Genomic DNA, 18,265 nt, shown 5'->3' with positions numbered 1-18,265 from the left:
CACACACACACACACACACACACACACACACAATACTGTGAAAAAGTATTTGCCCTCTCTGATTTTCTGCATTTTTGCATATTTTTGACACTGAATGTTATCAGATCTTCATTCCAAAACTTTAAATTTCTTGTTCTTCAACCATTCTGATGTAGACTTGCTTGTGTGTTTTGAATCATGGTCTTGCTGCATGACCAAGCTGCCCTTCAGCTTCAGCTCAAGGACGGATGGCCTGACATTCTCCTGTAGAATTCTCTGATACAGAGCAGAATTCATGGTTCCTTCAATGATGGCAAGTCGTCCAGGTCCTGATGCAGCAAAGCATCCACAAATCATGACACTACCACCACCATGCTTGACTGTTGGTGTGAGGTTCTTACTGTGGAATGCAGTGTTTGGTTTTCGCCAGACATAACGGGGCCCATGTTGGCCAAAAAGTTCAACTTTTGAGTCATCTGTCCATAGAACATTGTTCCAGAACTCTTGAGGATCATCCAGGTGCTTTTTGGTAAACTTGAGACGAGCATTCATGTTCTTCTTAGTGAGCAGTGGTTTCCGCCTTGCTTCTCTGCCATGAAACCCATTTTTGCCCAGTGTCTTTCTGATGGTGGAGTCATGAACACTGACCTTAGCCAATGTTGTTCTAGGGTTCTTTGTGACTTCCTGGACGATTTTAAGCCTTGCTCTTGAAGAGATTTTGGCAGGCTGGCCACTCCTGGGAAGATTCACTATTGTCCCAAACTTTCTCCATTTGGACAATATGGCTCTGACTCTGGTTTGGTGGAGACCCAGAGCCTTAGAAATGGCTTTGTAACCCTTTCCAGACTGATAGGCATCAACAACTTTTCCGGAGGTATTCAGGAATTTCTTTTGATCGTGGCATGATGTGCCTCTAGAACCTGTGTGCTAACTGCTTCACTCTGATGGTAAGGGCCAAAGTATTCAAACAGCTGACCCTAATTATCCCTTTAATTGGGTTGAGTTAACTAGGGGGGCAATAACTTTTTCACACCTGAAGATTGCATGTTTGATTACCTTGCACAGCAAACAAATGAAAGAAGCACCAAACTTTGGTGTCATTTTTTCTCCTAGACTCCCTCTATATACTGCTACAACCCACAAAAGATCTGACCAAATTCAATGTGAAAAATATGCAAAAATGCAAAAAATCAGACAAGGGGCAAATACTTTTTCACGGCACTGTATATATATAATGTCACCTCTTTTTTTACAGTACATTTCAAACCAGGTGTAAATTATAAACACATTACTGCATACATATAAATATGTCAAAACTATAACTGACAATTCTTAATTTAATATGGCCATGATATACAGTCCTGCCCAACCTCAGCCAATAAAAACAAGAACCTCAAGGTGTCATTAAAATATTGATTCCAAGATTGTCCAGGGAAAGCCTGCTGGACAGCTAACAGTCCTATTACCTGTTGTCTCAGAGGAGCCCTTCAAAAAGGGGGCTTATATTGGCATATATTAGTTTAGCTGACTCTAAAATTTGCATCTTTTTGATAATCTAATAGCAAAATATTTCCTTTTTAATGGTGATCTGTGCTTGATTTCCATGTAAAAGCTCAGGATTTGAAAATGTGGCACTTTGAAACCCAGTCTAAATTTATCCAACTACTTTGTGAACAATGAACCAAGTTTCCTGAACCAGCTCTGCTTTCAGATGAATAAGAGTGTGGGCACACTGAGACACTGCAGGAGGAGATCTGGCTCAATGAGACCCACTTTAAGAGCTTTCAAGATCCATACTTCAGTGGTGTTGTTGCAGAATTGCAAATTGACAATGGTTGTGCCCCCAGATCCTACTCTCTGTGCCAAATATAGTGATTTGATTAACTTATTACTCAAGCAAAGACAAAATAATCATTTTCTTCGACAGCTTCAAACTGCTTCCAAGATGGAGGTGTGGAGACCCCAAAGGCATTCATTTGATCTGATGTATTATTTATTATTTCACCAAAAATAACTCATTAAGAGCTGCACACCTTTAATAAGAAAAATAGTATAAATGTAGAATTGAAAAAAAAAGGTTGCTCTGTAGTCCATTATAGCACAGTTAAAGAAGGGATGTTTCAGTGACAAATCTGTCACTCAAACTGTAGATCGAGGTAGGTAGGTGTTAAGATAAGATTAGTAAATTAAGATACATTGCTAGCAACTAGCTTATATCTTAATGTCGATTCATCACAATAGGCAACTCAAATTTTGTTCTGCTTTCAGATTAGAACTAACTTTTTATGTTATTTAGAAATCATTTACTCAGGATAACAGAACTGAGAGACAAGATCAGTTCAACAGGGAAGGACTCTTCACCATCTGTTCAAACCTGTCTAGTGCAGTTTAATGTCCCTAAATTAATTCAGTTTAATGATGAGAGGACTGAAGCACAGGCAGGCCAAAGGTGTCACATTAACACCAAAATCTACAGTGTATCAGTACCGCAGCCTCTAAAGAGTGGAGATGGAATTACACAGATCTCAGTGTTTTTTTTTTTGTTTTTTTTTTAATTTCAGTTGAAAATTGTATGATCCTTTTACAAAAATGGTAACAAATTGTTTTCTATTTTTTACAATGTTAGTTTAGAGCAAAAACTGATATTTCTAAATATGTTGTGTGGCTGTGCATGCTGTGCTCATCGTTACAACAAAAAAAAACACATTCCTTACTTCAACAGTAGAAGGCTTCTTCTAAATGAGAGACAACAGATAATTATCTTCTTATCAAAAGATCAAAGTAAACCACACACACGCACACACACACATACACGGGGCTGCATTTTTATCTTTAAAGAGCTATTTAGTAAAGAAAATATTTTATAGCACATAGTATATGGTGTCTGAAATACAGTATCCAGTATAGTTGCACCCTAAATTAGACAAAGGGAATATAAACGATTTCAAAAGCAGAGAAAGATGTCTCTTTAATCTTGGTTGAAACCAATCCAGTTTCATCGCCTGCAGTTTAAAACTGAGCTCCTTAATCATCCAAACTAAAAGCAGGCAGTGTAACAACAGGCTCTCACTGGGGACAGCACTCGCTCGCGTGCAGCCTTCCTTCACTATAATAGCTCTCTCTCTCTCTCTCTCTCGCTCTCTCTCTCTCGCTCTCTCTCTCTCTCTCTCTATATATATATATATATATAGAGAGAGAGAGAGAGAGAGAGAGCGAGAGAGAGAGAGAGAATTCAAAAACAGCAAACAGCTCTATATCCAAGGAGATTCGGGATACAACAGGATACTCATAAATCACCAGAAATACATAATGAAGAAGAAAAGATAGCATGGTTGAACCTCGGTAGACTGATGTTTGTACCATGCTATCTGAAGAAGACAAAATGGTGTAGCTAGTCATTAAAACAGTGTGTTTTCGGTGTGTACGTGTGTGTTTGTTTTATATAAAGCCAGGATTGTTACTATGGTAACAATCATACACAATTTGAAATATGTATTTCAGTTCTTATCGAAGATGGAAAGGGTCAAGAGCAGCATGTACTGTTTGTACTCTTTCTGCCATGTAGGTTTAGCCAGATAATTTAATACTCTCAAATTCAAAGGGTTCAATGGATCATAACCAAGGCTTTAGAATAACAGCTGTTTGGACAAGCAATGGACCAACTACAGCAGCCCAAATCACAGAAACCTTCAACAGTGAACAACACCAGCTTCCACTTGAACTGGATCTACGTCGGCCCATCTGCTAATTAGGACAATCCACAATTATTTGGCCAGTCATTGAACAAGGTATTCAACTTTAAATACAGTTACGGGGATGTTTTTGAGTTTCAAATTGACCAAAGCACAGCCCACAAAGATGTGATTTTATGTTGCACACAATGGCAGTTTTCAGGGAAATTGGAAGCACCATACATGGTTTAAATCTGGTTGGAAATATAATTAACCACACAATGCCTTGTCTGTTTGTGTAGGTTGAACTTGGAAATGCTGTGTATGGTAAATGAAAAGGTTCTTTTGTGTATGGTGTGGCACAAAGGAATCAAACCAGACATTTTCCTTATTGACGTCTTTCCTATGCTTGCCTTTTCAGAGCCTAAAGAGAATTATTGTAAGAAGTTCTAAGCACAGAACTAGAATACCGCTAGGATCTTTCAAAGTATCTTCTTAAACAGAAGTAGAATCCTTGTAGTAAACTACATTAAAAATGGTTTACAGTCACACTGTGCATTACCCCATTTGGTGTTTCATACCAGTTGCTGACATATTTTCTTTTCGCCGCCACACACCTTACTCGATAACAGCAGATGTGATTATTGTGAATCCAACAATGGGTGTGCTCTCATTAAGTTTTTCCATGATATCTAAATACAGTGGCTGAAACAATTTACTATACTTAAAACATAAAAAAGCTATGTTATACACACAGGCTGACATCTGAACACAAGACACACTGGTGGTGCTGGACTAATCAGGTTCATTTCTCGTAAGTGATTCATAGTAATAATCATAATACTAAAAATAATGTTATTATAGAGGCTTCTACACAGCATGCAGTGTAACACAATATAAATATGATTTATTTAAACAGCCAGCCAATTCTAATATTCTACCATTGTGTCAGTCTATTAGGCTACCATTGCCCAGGTGTACAGGACTGTTGCTTTCCTATTAATTGAAGATCACTTGGTAAGGAAATAGCATGTGTAACAACATGCAGAGCATGCACTGGAGGCAGCAACAGGAGATACAATGTTGCCAAAGTAATGGGGACTTCTGTAACACAATGAAGACCACCTGTTCTTGGAGGGACACCTGTCTTGAAAGAACAGTTGCACTCTTGAGCAGATTCAGTCCGTTGCATTCATTTAAATCAGTTGCAAAAGGATAATCAATTATAGGACACCACTTATATCCAGAACCAGGAGTGGTCGCCAGTGACAGGTTTTACCTGATCTTACAATTGTTCCAGTGTTTCAGAAACATTATGTCTACACAGGGGGCAGGTCTACTTGTAGCTGTTACATTCTCAAGGATAATCTATTTTCATCTCTCTCGTTAGTTTATCGCCACTGTCACTATTGGCTTTACAGAACGCATTTCCATGCAGCATCCTTAATCTCTTTTCAATATATTTGTTTCAGGTAACACACACTTCCAGATGATGGTCTTTATGCTTAACAGCACTGAAGAGCATACCAATGATCTTTTAGGGAAGGAATTGCTCTTTTCATATTGCTCAATAAGACATGCCCTCATTTTCAAAGGGGACGTGCAGTTATTTTACATATTAAGAAATACCAGTTTTTCAGGAGTGGTACTTTGTGTTAGACAAGATAGTTATCTTTATAGGCAACATCTTTCTTCACTCATTGTTAGGCATCAGGGTGTGCTTCACATTAAGGAACATGGTTACAAATCTGCTTACGTCGAAATCTGCTGCCAGCATATTAACGATTGTCAGATTTGTCCATAGTAACTGTGAATACTTAAACCAGTCTTATATGGTTGAATTATAATATTTTATTTGTCTACCAGGTAAAACATCAAAACATTGTCTACTTTTGATGGCAACTGTGTTAAAACTCCCAACCAACAACGCATTAACTTCACTTAATCACTTAATTAAGGTAAAAATAGAGGGAAATTGTGTTTTTTAAGTATGTTATTATGTCATGGTTTTAATACACTGTTAATCAGTTCCTGTTGCTGCTTGCCACCATTAGGATGCCCTAAACAATTTCAAGTCTTGGCTCCCTTTGAATGGTAGGGAAGCATGCACTTAAGCATTTGCTATATTTTTATATAAGCAAATCTGAAATTACAGGTGCAAGTGCCTGTATTAAAAGCATTTTTGTTTGGAAAAAAGATTTGGCTTGTGTTTTAAAATGTTGCACCTGGATTGAACCCAACGAAAGAGGGTCATAAAAATGAATGACCTTGCAGCAGATGTATTTTGTCTAGCTGCACTTCACAGTATTTCATACATTTCTTGAAAGGCAGTTTCTAGAAGATGTACTGAGTATCAAAATAAATGTATCACTTATATTTGAGCATCAAAAGAAACATATCACTTACATTTCAGCATCACTTATATTTGGATAAAATTCACTAGATGTGATCGAAAAATGACAAAGTTTTAGAGCAGGTGCAGTGACTTTTTATTGTGCTGATTAACAATTGACATCACGAAGATGCTGCAAAATGATCTGTCAATCTTGGGCAAGTGTTGTGACTCTTGGTCTCCCATTGACAGTGTGTCTGGTTATACAATCTCGCTAGGTTTAAAATTGCTGGCTGTGAGCACCCAAAACGGCGAGCCACAGTAAGCTGCCCTAGTCCAGCCTCTAACATGCTGATTGCACGAAGGCGCTGCTCCCTTTGAATGGTAGGGGCATATTATTATTTTTTTTTTTGTGATTTTCTTTATTGCTTTTATTCAAGCTTGCAATTCAACAGCTGAAATCACTTCATATCCTGTGTCCAATCAACTGTCTCACTAATTAGGTGATTAAGTGCATATGCTTGTCATAGTCACTCAAGTGTGTCATGGTCAAGGATGAGTGATTAAAAAGAAAACAAAAACATTGTCAATGTCCATCATTTATATACCTTATTTTTTTCAAAAATGTGTTATAATAGTGATACATTTATTTTGATGCTCGGTATGTAAAGGATTTGTCCCTTGCTGTCCACCACACAAACTCTATTTGTGCATACTTGTGAACGTGTGGGTTGTTGTGCGTAGTGAGAGGGTGATGCAGGTGCACCAAACAATGGCAGACAAAAAGTTCACGGTTCAAGTTTTAATTCTCCTTTGTCATATTCAACAAGATTAGTTCTGCCGGGCACATCAGAAAAAACATTGCTGAACTCCTCAATTAACCTGTGCAGATCTCTGCTGATCTGGGAGTAACTGTTCCTCCATCAGAATAGTCTGTCTGCTAGGGGCCTCTATACAAAGTTCAAAATCATCCTCTACCTCGCCTGGGGCTATAAATAAGGCCTCCTTTGCCTGCCAGGGCTTTAACAAGTTGACATGGTAAATTTCCCGTTCGTTGCGGTGATCGGGCTTCCGAATCTCATTATTGACTTTCCCTATAGCCCGAATCACCTCATATGGCCCCTGCCATTTAGCATATAATTTGGATTCCGACGTGGGAAGAAGCAGCATTACCTTGTCTCCTGGTCGAAAGGGCCGAATCCGTGCATTTTGTTTGTAATGCTGCTGCTGCCGGTGCCGAGCCGTTTTCAGACTGTCCTGGGCCAAACGACCGACCAAATCCAGACGATCACGGACTAGGAGCACATGCTGCACTACGTTTTTAGACGAGCCTTTGTGCTCCTCCCACCTGTCTCTCAACAGATCAAGGATGCCGCGAGGCTGTCAGCCGTACAAGAGCTCAAAGGGGGAGAACTCTGTTGAACTCTGCGGCAGCTCTCTCACTGCAAAAAGGAGGTAGGGAAGGAGTGCTGCCCAATGTTACTGCTCTTGGTTCACAAATCATCCCAGCATCTGCTTTAATGTTTGGTTAAAACGTTCAACCAAACCATCCGACTGTGGATGATAAACAGATGTCCAGATGGGACGTATTTTTAACATTTTACACATCTGCTGTAGCATTCGAGACAGAAAGTTAGTCCCATGATCAGTCAGTATCTCTTTGGGGATACCTACTCTCGACATAATTTGCACTAGTTCTTTAGCTAATGCTGTGGCACTAGTGGATCTCAATGGAACTGCCTCCTGGTATCGTGTTGCATAATCCACCACTACTAATATATGCATATACCCGGAGTCAGAAGGTAGCAAAGGGCCCATTATGTCCATTGCAATGCGCTTAAAGAGGCAGAAATGATTGGCAGTGGGACCAAAGGGGCGGGGCGCATGCGATACAGCATTACTCGCTGACAGTCTGGGCATGTGGCTACATATTTCGACACTTCATTATGAAGCCCTACCCAATAAAATCGAGCAAATATGTGTTCCCTTGTCTTGTTGGTTCCCAAGTGTCTTGCAAACGGGATGTCATGCGCCAGCCTCATGACCTCAGGCCGACACGACGGGGAACCATCAATTGTGTTAAAGGCTGTCCTGTGCCCAGTGTAGGGTTTACCCGATACAGTAATTGCACCTTGATAATGAAGTGCGGATATACTAGCGCCCCAGCGCCTTCAACATCCTTACCTTCAACAGACCGGACCTGCCCCCAAGCATGCACCAGTGTGGGGTTGTTTTTCTGGTCCCACACTAGGTCCACGCTTGAGCCCCACATGTCAGGTATATTGAGAGGGTCCAGTAACCTCGCCCTCTCGGTCACAATGCGTACCGACTCCCTTCGAGTGGCGTTTGATACCATCCATGTTCTCCCCCACCAGCCCCTAGCCTCGTTTCAGAGATGCACCTTCCTATTTTTCAATCCATCTCTCTTTTTGTTTTCCTAGGACAAAAAAGGGCAGAAAACAGGTCAGCTTGCAGGGGGAAAATCTCACCAATTGTTTCCCCTGCTTTGTCTGCCACGGTTACGCGTGCGGTCGGGACTGCCTTTTGGATTAATTGCTGACACTGTGGCCAGTCCCGGCCCAGAATTACGGGGTGCGGCAGCCTTTCCACCACCCCCACTGTGAGGTAGTGCTGTGTCTGACCTATCAACACGTATGCTTTTAGGGTGGGGTATGTCGCCGTATCCCCATGGATACAGGAGATCACCACCTTGCCTTGTGGCCGCCACGACACACCGCCTAAGAGAGCTGATCGAATTAAGGTCTGTGCACACCCTGAGTCCACTAAAGCCTGGGTACTCACATTACCAACCATCACATCAATAATACAAGGCATTTCTCGACCATTTCCCCATTCCTTACCTGCCTAAGATGCCAAACTGCACGTCAGCAAATTGCACTCCATTGCCGAGGGGCACAGGAGGGCGCTGTGTCCAGGTTCATGGCACCTAAAACAGATGATCAGGGCAGAAGGCAATGGAGTTAGCGGTCTGTTCCATTGCTGATAATGCAGCGGGTCGGGGTAGTAAATCTACCCCAGTTGGGGATCAACCGCTGCCTCCATGGTGAGGAGGTGGGTCAGCCCATCGGGATCGGTGGTTTGGCTGCTCGGGGTCCCAGGGGAGGAGGTGTTGGTGATACTGAGGGCACTGCTCCTCGGCTGGACAGAGGAGGAAGAGGGGTCAGTAGTCCGGTTCTGATAGAAGCCCGGGAGTCCTCAAAATCATCCGCCAGTTTGACGGCAGCCTCCAGGGTGTCTGGGTTGTGACGCCGTACCCAGTCCTGCGTGTCTGTGCCGACCACATGGCAGAACTGCTCCAAGACCATTGCCTCGCCCATCTGTGCACCGGTGTTTTGTGCAGTGGTTAAGCCAGTGCACCATGTGGTCCCACAGTTTCTGGGCAACCACCCTGGGGCAGGTCTCCCGTAGCCTCCGGTATTCCCGGAAACGCATCCGATGCGCTTCCCCCGTGATGTTGAGGCGTTGGAGGATGGCCCACTTGACCAGGTCGTACTGGCTGGCCTCTTCGTCAGTCATAGCTTGTTATGCTGCCTGAGCCTCCCCGCTCAGGCAGGGGCCCAATTGACTAGCCCAGTACTCCCTTGGCCATTGTGTAGTGGTGGCCCACCGCTCAAAGGCAACCAAGTACGCCTCGGGGTCATCCTCCGCTGTCATCTTCTGCACCCTTGCCTTAGGGGGCGCCATCACGGGTATCGCTGGTGCCTGGTGTGCGTTCCCGAGCCCGACCCTCTCTATCAGCGCCGTGTATCTTTCCACTCTTTGTCTCTCCTCCGTCTCCCGTCTTGTCCCGTTTTATTCTTCTTTATCACTTTCACCGCTCAAAAATTATAAAGCTGGCTCTACCCGACAGTGGGTATCGCCAGCGTCAAAACGAAGGGTTACAGTCCCGAAATAATAATATAAAAACACAGACACAACACAAACAGACACGTCTCCGGACAGTGCCCTTAGTGTAGGTGCGGTGCTGGAACAGTGATGCTGGTTAAGTGCAGGTGCGGTGAAGTCCAAGTGTATTACTGGCCCCAAGGCTGCAGCTCCCAGCTCCGTGCTCGATCAGTCTGCTGACAAAAAACACACTGTTGCAAAACAAGCACACACTTATTCCGTCTTTCCAAAAACAGTCCTCGTTTCCTCCCATCAACCACAACGTCATGTCCCCCTAAAGTACCCATAGTTCTCGCTCTTTGTTACAATACTAGACAAGACATGTACAGTTTCTGGTGCTAATAAGTGGAATGCAATAGAAGTGGTATACAAACTTCCAATTAAAGAAAACCTATGCCCCCTTGTGTTCTTGCAATGTAATGTAGTTCCTCACACCACTTCTGTACTAAAAACAAAGCAAAAACAACACCTAGTATGTACATGTAGCCTATATACTCCAACAGAAGTATTGCCCCTTCTGCAAAACATGTTTTGATGAGGCTCAATTCTGTATGCATTAACAGTCAGTTGCTAAGCTTAACTATATTGTAAACACCAATGAAGAGACACATTTTATGAAGTGAAACAGCTTTTCTCGTTTCACTTCATAAAATTGTAATATTTAGGATTAGGCTAACACTAATACCAGATGATTTCAAACCAGATCATTACAGAATGCTGATATGAATAATAAAGCAAAGACATCTGTCATATTATGACACATTTTGATTGTAAAGAGTTCTGTGAAGACACCCTTATGAAGGACACTACACAGTATATAAGCGCTACGATGCAGTCACCGATATCCATCTTTGTGTTATAATCGAGTAGCCCCAGTGTGTAAAGGCTCATTCACACATACTGTAGTGTTGCGACATGTTCTAGATACGGTGACCTTTTCGACCTTTCCAAGTTTTTGTCATCTATATATAAATCACCCTACAATCTTTACAAATAGTGCAGATCATATGGTATTACAAATCTGCTGTGTCAGGTGGTATGTGCTGGTGTTTAAACCCACACTAAGATTTGCTGAACCAAGATAACATCACCAGACTGTAAACATCTTTAATTATACATCCAGATCTTTAAAGAAGCAACGCTTCAGGAGCTGTACCAAGGCTGCCCATCAGCAAGCTGTTGGCTACAGTAGCAAAGCTGCTCTCAAACAGGGATTCAAACAATTATACAAATAGAAAAGCATGAAATATGAAAATTAAAACAGAAATCCTTACTTGACAATTATCATTCACATGTGAAGTACTTTACAGCTTATTGTGCATGAATTTAGCACCTTCCGTAAACTAGTGCAATTGTTAAGGTTGTCTGAAAGTTTGGCAATAATGTGATATTATTACAATTCTGCTAGAATACAAGGCATTTAAATTCAGAACTAAAGTGGGTATTTAACCATTAATACATTTGAAAGTAAATTAAATGGAATTCTAAATGGAATAATTAGCCAAGCAGATTATTAACTTTTATTTTGCTAGCTTGTTTGTTTCACATTGACGGTTCAAAATAAGGGTTGTGCTTCACTTAAAATATCAATCAACTATTTACATAACAATAAGGCATTGCAGTTCAGTATTTAAACACCTGATCTGATGAACTTCGATACAACCACTGCTTGCGTGCGGAATGGATATACTACAACCCCGGCACTGATCACACAGAAAGTACTGCTGGTATAGTTCTCAACACCTGACCTGTTCTTTAATTTACCTGGAATAAAACACTAAAATTACAGTATAGAGTATGTACAGCACTTCAAGTGTGAAGAAAAGGTCCAGAAGTGCATCCTTACTCCTTGATGCTACTTGATATTGCGCACGACCCTCCGGCAGTGAGTGGTTTTCATCTCTCCCAGAGCCTGTTCTAGCTGCTGGATCAGGTGCAAGAGGGTTGCAGGGTCAGTCTGTAACACATTGGCGCTCTCCTCTCCATTTTGCTCAAGGTGAAGTTTGAAAGTCACGGCTGGTTTGATCTGCTGTCTCAGTGCCCTGCTTGCCAGCTTAGAAAGAAAATCATTACCATGTAAAAACAAACAAACAAAAAAAAAAACTCAACTGAAAATACAATTAGTTGGTAATCCTAGTTCTATCTAATAACTCCCCCATTTCCCAGATGTTCTTGATCATGTATCTATTCATCTTTACCCCATGATTTCATAGCGTGTTGCTGCTGTCAAACTGATTTTAGCATTTACTTAGGAATTTCAAACTATATGAACTGAGAATTTCACACTTTTTCCCCCTCCACTTTTCCTTATTATACACAAAGCTGTCTGCAATATAATGGCCATTACTCACTGCCATACAACGGTGGCAATACCCTTTATTTTGGGAATTAGCAGAATTATGAAAAACAGTTGGCCAAATCCCTGCCATTAAACTGGCTCTGATCTTTGGTAATTCCATCCGAGTTGGATATTATTGCTTAAATGGTAACACCTGCTGTAAGAATCAGGTGAGGAGCAGCTGCTGCTGCTGCTGCTGCTGCTGCTGCTGCTGCTGCTGCTGCTGCTTTATCATTAATAACTGCACGGCTTACAGCTGCCCGGTACACAATCAGGATATGGATCTCAAAGTGAGCTTTTTCATGGGTTAAATGAATGGCTTGCCTTGGCCTTTCACTGCAGTTTAAACTTGAGAAAGGCTTGAGAAAAACCAGTGACAATCAAATGGTATAATTTATGACTTCTGTTGCACAGTAGTTTGAGCCATTCCAGCTTAATTAAGAGACTGCACATCTTTTGCACAGGTCACTGTACCTGCACATCCAGCCTCCACTCCAGATTATGGTAGTGAGGCAGGTTTGGTCCCAGTTCACTGAGGATATTCCGGATCTCCTTCTGGTTGTCCAAGTAAAGCTGAAGCAGGAGTTTATTCAGCTCTTCTGGAAAGCCCAAAACCAGCACTGAATCCTGGAAATCCACCTCGGAAATCTAACGAGGAAAAGTTGTCAGGTTATTTGCAGATAAATTTTACCCCAGGGGTAACAGCTAGTGGCACTTTCAATTTCCAATTTGAAAATCACCTCTAAAGACTAACGACTGAGCAATATTTCAGACACTTTTTTCCTGCTTTTTGTTGGTGACGTTTTCAGGAAAGTAACTTGAACCTTGCACAGAAGCACAAATGCAGGCCACCTACAGCTAGTTCAAATTATTGCCAGAAAAACTGGTCTTGTGAAATAAGTCATATTTACCATCAGCTTCGAGCTCTCAGTGAGGAGGTACATTATACCCTCCACTCCATGCTGCACAGTTTCAACGGCAACGTTTAACTTTCCTGTAGAAAACAAAACAAAAAAACCCATAATGTTCACATTAATCCTGTGTCTGTGGGGGGCATCAGATTTAATCAAAAGGCGAACAAATGCTACTTACTTGCTGCTCCTTCGTATATTTTAGAATTGGATCCTTTCTTTAAAAACTCCAATGCGATTCTTCCAAATTCCCCTACAACTGTCAAGAATACACCAAAATAAATAAATACAAAATAAATTAAAAAAATCAACAGCATTTAGTTAAACACTTCACAAAGAGAGATAAAACTAAGAATATACACATTATACTGCGTGGAATCGGTATCTAAATAAACAGCAGCGAAAATGTAAGCTAATGCATTTACTGTATTTAAAAAAAATTAATATTGCTACTGTAGTTACCAATGTAGTTTTCATAAATATTATATTCAAGAACAAGAACTGTACTATGTACTATACTGGACAGGGCATCTCAAAAAAAAAAAAAATTACATAACCCCGATAATTTAATTTTTTTTTTTATATTTTTTTTATCAAGTGATGAATTGTATTGTTAACAGAAATACCTCTGACCCAAATTTGAAAGAATGACATACTGTACAAATGTCCAACATATACTGATATTAAACCGCGGTCTTCCAACTTATATATATATATATATATATATATATATATATATATATATATATATATATATATATATATATATATATATATATATATATATAACTGTTTAAAATATAAATGAAAATGATTGGGTCAGTTTGTTGACATACCTGCAGAATCAACCTCCAGAAGGAATGCCAAATGTTCTTTATGCTCATCGGTTAGAACTAAGAGCATTTTCTTTTCCTTGCTAGGCGCAACTTAATTAAAACAAATAAAATCGTTCACTAAATATGTACTTTCTTTCTCATCTGCTTCCTATAGTCACCTGATTGCCTCTTTGTGATTTTCTGTAGATCCCAGCTCCGTGTGAAACAAGAAACTAGCAACTCAGTTCCGATCAGCTATGAGTTCCTGTAAGGGAGGTGCGCCGACCTGTGGACAAACGCCGGAAGAGCAAGGCAGACTACATGTTGAGACGTGTGGAAAAACAAACAGGCCAGCATTGCGTACTAAAAGTTTGATGCAACTTCTGGTTGAGTTTCATAACAAAATGTGCCAGTGACAAGTGCTAAGCAGTGCTCTGAGACCATGAAAATGAATTCCACTTAAGAGACAGAACTGCATATCTATCAGGTCCTGTGATATCATCAAAATAATGTTTCCCATAGCTAGGGTTATCACAGAGATATGAAAACAAGCTGCCCAACACAACAGCCATCTCAAGCACAGAACCCGCTCAATGACACTTTGCGTCTCGTGATGCATGCCAAGACTGGGAGGGGTATCTTAGTCTGGAATCCAGAACTTTAACCTGTAATTTGTAATCTATATTGATAAGGATTTTATTGCTCTTAGTAAATATTTTCATTTTGGTCGACTATACATAGAACAGCAGATACTGGGCCAACCCTGAATGCAGACTTCAATTTTACATTCAGAAAAAAAAAGTGTTTGGATTTGGGAAAACAAAACCGTTCGGTCCCCGGTCCTTCCATTCCCCTGATATTCTATCTGTATATTGTCCTTGCACTACCCAGTACTCATTAGATACCTTACTGGTAAGTAGTTGTTGTTTTCAACTTTGATAAAGCCATAGCCAAAACATTCTGACTACTTGAATTAAAACATAATACTTTATAGGTACACTGTCTGTGCATTTTTATATCATTTACAAAAGAAACTACAAAGCAATTGGTTTGAAAGGGATTTTGCAGCGGTTGGTTGATGGTTGAAGCTCACAATACTTTCACAATGATTTCTGGGATTCCCTGACAGCAACTGTTGGTTTCCAGGACAACCTAATATTTATTTACAAGGAACTAAGAAGTTTACTTCTTTTACATTCTTCACTGGTAAAAACTGTACCTTAGACTTGATCTTGAATTTTCAGAAAACAAAAATACGGACGGACTTATTTCAACCACTTGGCTACTCCCACCACTATTACACAAGTGCTATTAGTGGTATCTCTTTTTATTGGTCTTAGTGCTTCGGCTTTTTGTTTGCTATACTTTCCTAATAACAGAGAATATTCACACTTAAATCTCTGGGTCAAATATGTTAGAATGATGTTAGGGTGCTTTAGAGAATCACTTACAAGAAGCAATGAAAAGAAACCAAGACTTGGTACTGCGAAGAGAAACAATCAGGAATGGGAATTCTGAATAGGAGGCTTATCCTCTGTGGTTCTTACAATGAAAGATGTAAAAAGTGTTTGCAACAGGCAAAGAATTGAACTGCTATCATCTGTTACTATCCCTCGGCACTGCTCTAATTAAAGCCAAAAGGTCACACTTTAAAACGTTACAGAAGCAAAACCAGCCCACAGCCATGTAATAAAATAAAGTGCCAAACCTATGACATGTTTTTTTTTTTTTTAAATCATTTTTTAACCGGCTGGTTATGTGCCAATTTTCATATTTGGTTACACAGTGACATCATTTACAATACATGATGTAGGAAACAAGGCTGTAAACAAACCCGACTATAATGAAGGACTGCTCTCTTTTTGATAAAGTTTGATAATAGATTCTAAACTATCAAGGAATGTAGTAAAACAGACTTCCAAATAATTGGTAACATTACACAAGTGTAGTACTAGGGTTTTAAAATCCATTTAATCTCTTTCCTCTCTGTGTCGTGCATTTTATTAATGCAGAACAATACATTAGATGTAAGTGTTGCTCTGCAGTGTCACACAGTGTGTTTGAAATGAAAAGAAAATGGCACAGTAGATAGTATACCGGTTTCAGTACTGCCCACCTTGCCAAGCATCTTGCTGGAGCCAAGGTTTCTCTTTAAAGGCACTGAAAAGGAGGACATATTTCTGTTAATCAAAAAATAAGTCACTTATTTTACTTTTTTTTTTAATTTACACTTACTTCAAAGACATTGTTGCCTGTGTCTGACTGAATAAAACAAGTTGAAATTCATTCTACAAAATTAATGAGTATGGTAATTAAACATTTTACTAATGCAGTCCTGTCAAAGAGGTCAAGGAAGCCCTTTTAATGTTCTCAGTAAATATTAGATTGATTTAAACAGGCTTATTCATTTATTTTCTTCTCAATTGATCTAGTTCTCTTATGTGTTGTCTAATGTATGCATTTACAAAGTAAACCTCTAACTTTTTAATGCTTAATCCTTATTGCTGTGCCTGAAATGAATTCAGCCTGTGCTCCCTGTGTTACCTTGAAATGGGTAAATCCCTGTTGTTTTTATGTTCAATTTAACTTAATACTTTCTGGTGTGGTATCTTACTGGAGTGGCTGCTTTATAAGGCATTTTTAGGGTACTAAATATGCCCAGAATGCAGCATGCCCGACTGTGCAGTACAAAAGGCCTGGTCTTAGCTATTAAATGGGTAAAGGCTATGATAGTGGTCTGGAAATCAAAGAGTTACTGGTTTATCTTTACAAATTCAGATACAAAAAGAACCAGTACCTGGCAAGAGCCAAACTCTAAATAGCGTTTTCTTTGGCCGTTCGTCCGCTGTGCTCACAAAAAGATTCAGGATGAAGGAAGCATTTGGAGACGCATAGATGAACATAGGCTGGGGGTTGGTGTCTGTTCCCGTTTTCACCTGACAGGATTTCCATTGTCTTCCTTCCTTTAACCTTCCTGTTCCTGAGTTTCTCTGGAGCTCTGCCAGCTGCCTGCACCTGAGGTGATTGGATATTCTGGGATGCTTTGCTGCAAAGGGGAAACAGGTCATTTTCCTTCTGGCCTTGGGTCTGAGACAGCGCTGGCAGAAAGCAGCTTCTCTCTGCTGCATCTGCTTTGTTGGCTTTCCTTTTTGGTTTTGAGATCATTTATAATACCGTGAAGCTGTCAACCGGAACGAAATCCCCTACCCTCATGTTGAAAGTGGTGGTCTTTCTCAGGAGCTTTCTGACTGAAACTTGTTTCTGTGCCTTGCAAAGCCAGCCTTTATACACCCCTATCGGAAGAGAAAGCCCAGGGTATGAGATGACACATTGTTGTTACAAAGTATAGGGCGCAGTGTTTGTGCTTGTGTTTGATACAGATCTGGAGCAGGTTTAGCCCTTGCAGATTGGGGACCCCCAGCCACAGGAGGTTGTTGCTTATGAAGAATTTCAGTATGAGGAGTCGCCCCGCCTCAGCTTCCACATGGACTGGGCACTACCCTGATGTTAGGATGGTTAATGTCCCAACACCACGGCCGATAAGGGTGAACCCCCACCAGCTCGTCAGGTCAAACCCCCCCCCCCTCCTCCTTCTGCAGCTACCAGGCCAGCTCCAGGTGCCCGAAGAAAGCTACAAGATGAAGAACCACTCTCTGCTGGAACCTGCAGCACAAAATGTTTTTTTTTTTTTTTTTTTTTTTTATTCAGCAATGACAAGAGAACTTGACCGTCCCTTTAAAATGCTTACGGAAATATTTGGGCCTGAAATTAAAAACCCCAAATCATCAAAATTGGCAGAATGAAGGCCTGTATACCTTTTTTCTTGATTGTCATATTTGGTGTAACATTCATCCTAATTGAATGTCTTTTCTGTAAATACTGTCTTTCTTATAGTTAAAACATGTATATCATTTGAACATTTTATTCCATAACAAGAACAAACCAGACATATATTGAAAATACATTCCTTTTCGTAAGCAATAAGACCTAACACAGGTGGAATGTATCTGGGATTAGGGTTAAAAGAAATTAAACTTTGTTAAACCATCTGCAATCCCTGGCATTTGCTAGTGTAGGATCTTATTGTGGCTGACCATAAAGACAAAGGCAGGGGTTTGTTTAGGCTAGATTGGGTCTCATCCTCTTTATAAGGCGCTTATGTAAAGTTTTGTGTTTAGTGACTGAAAGACAATGCACGGTGAAGTGAAATACGTATTGATAAGACACTTGGATATAGGCTCTTCCTCAGAGAGCTTGCGCCAGATAGTGCATATGTGCACCAGAAAACACCCTCTCAAAAACTTGCTCCAGCT

At 40.5% G+C, this 18,265-nt stretch overlaps 1 protein-coding gene across 1 annotated transcript; it reads right to left on the bottom strand.

Annotated features, from left to right (window-relative positions):
- Positions 1–10,981: 10,981 nt before the first annotated feature.
- LOC121322653 (COMM domain-containing protein 2-like) lies at positions 10,982–14,177 on the bottom strand. Its single transcript, XM_041262842.1, has 5 exons — positions 13,974–14,177; positions 13,319–13,396; positions 13,138–13,220; positions 12,701–12,874; positions 10,982–11,941 (listed from the first exon to the last, which is right to left on the bottom strand). Exons 1-5 carry the CDS (start codon positions 14,038–14,040, stop codon positions 11,744–11,746), a joined length of 600 nt encoding a protein of 199 aa, XP_041118776.1. The 5' UTR covers positions 14,041–14,177; the 3' UTR covers positions 10,982–11,743.
- Between the last annotated feature and the right edge of the window lie 4,088 nt (positions 14,178–18,265).

The sequence above is a fragment of the Polyodon spathula genome, chromosome 11, assembly GCF_017654505.1.
Source record: "Polyodon spathula isolate WHYD16114869_AA chromosome 11, ASM1765450v1, whole genome shotgun sequence".
Taxonomy (NCBI): Eukaryota; Metazoa; Chordata; class Actinopteri; order Acipenseriformes; family Polyodontidae; genus Polyodon; species Polyodon spathula.
This window is presented reverse-complemented; position numbering and strand designations above follow the sequence as displayed.

Excerpts from the sequence above, each read along its gene's own strand:
- LOC121322653 (XM_041262842.1), bottom strand. The coding sequence starts at position 14,040 with ATGCTCTTAGTTCTAACCGATGAGCATAAAGAACATTTGGCATTCCTT. Across the intron at positions 13,397-13,973 it reads TCTGGAGGTTGATTCTGCAG|TTGTAGGGGAATTTGGAAGA; the intron begins GTATGTCAACAA and ends TATTCTTGACAG. Across the intron at positions 12,875-13,137 it reads CTGAGAGCTCGAAGCTGATG|ATTTCCGAGGTGGATTTCCA; the intron begins GTAAATATGACT and ends TTTCCTCGTTAG.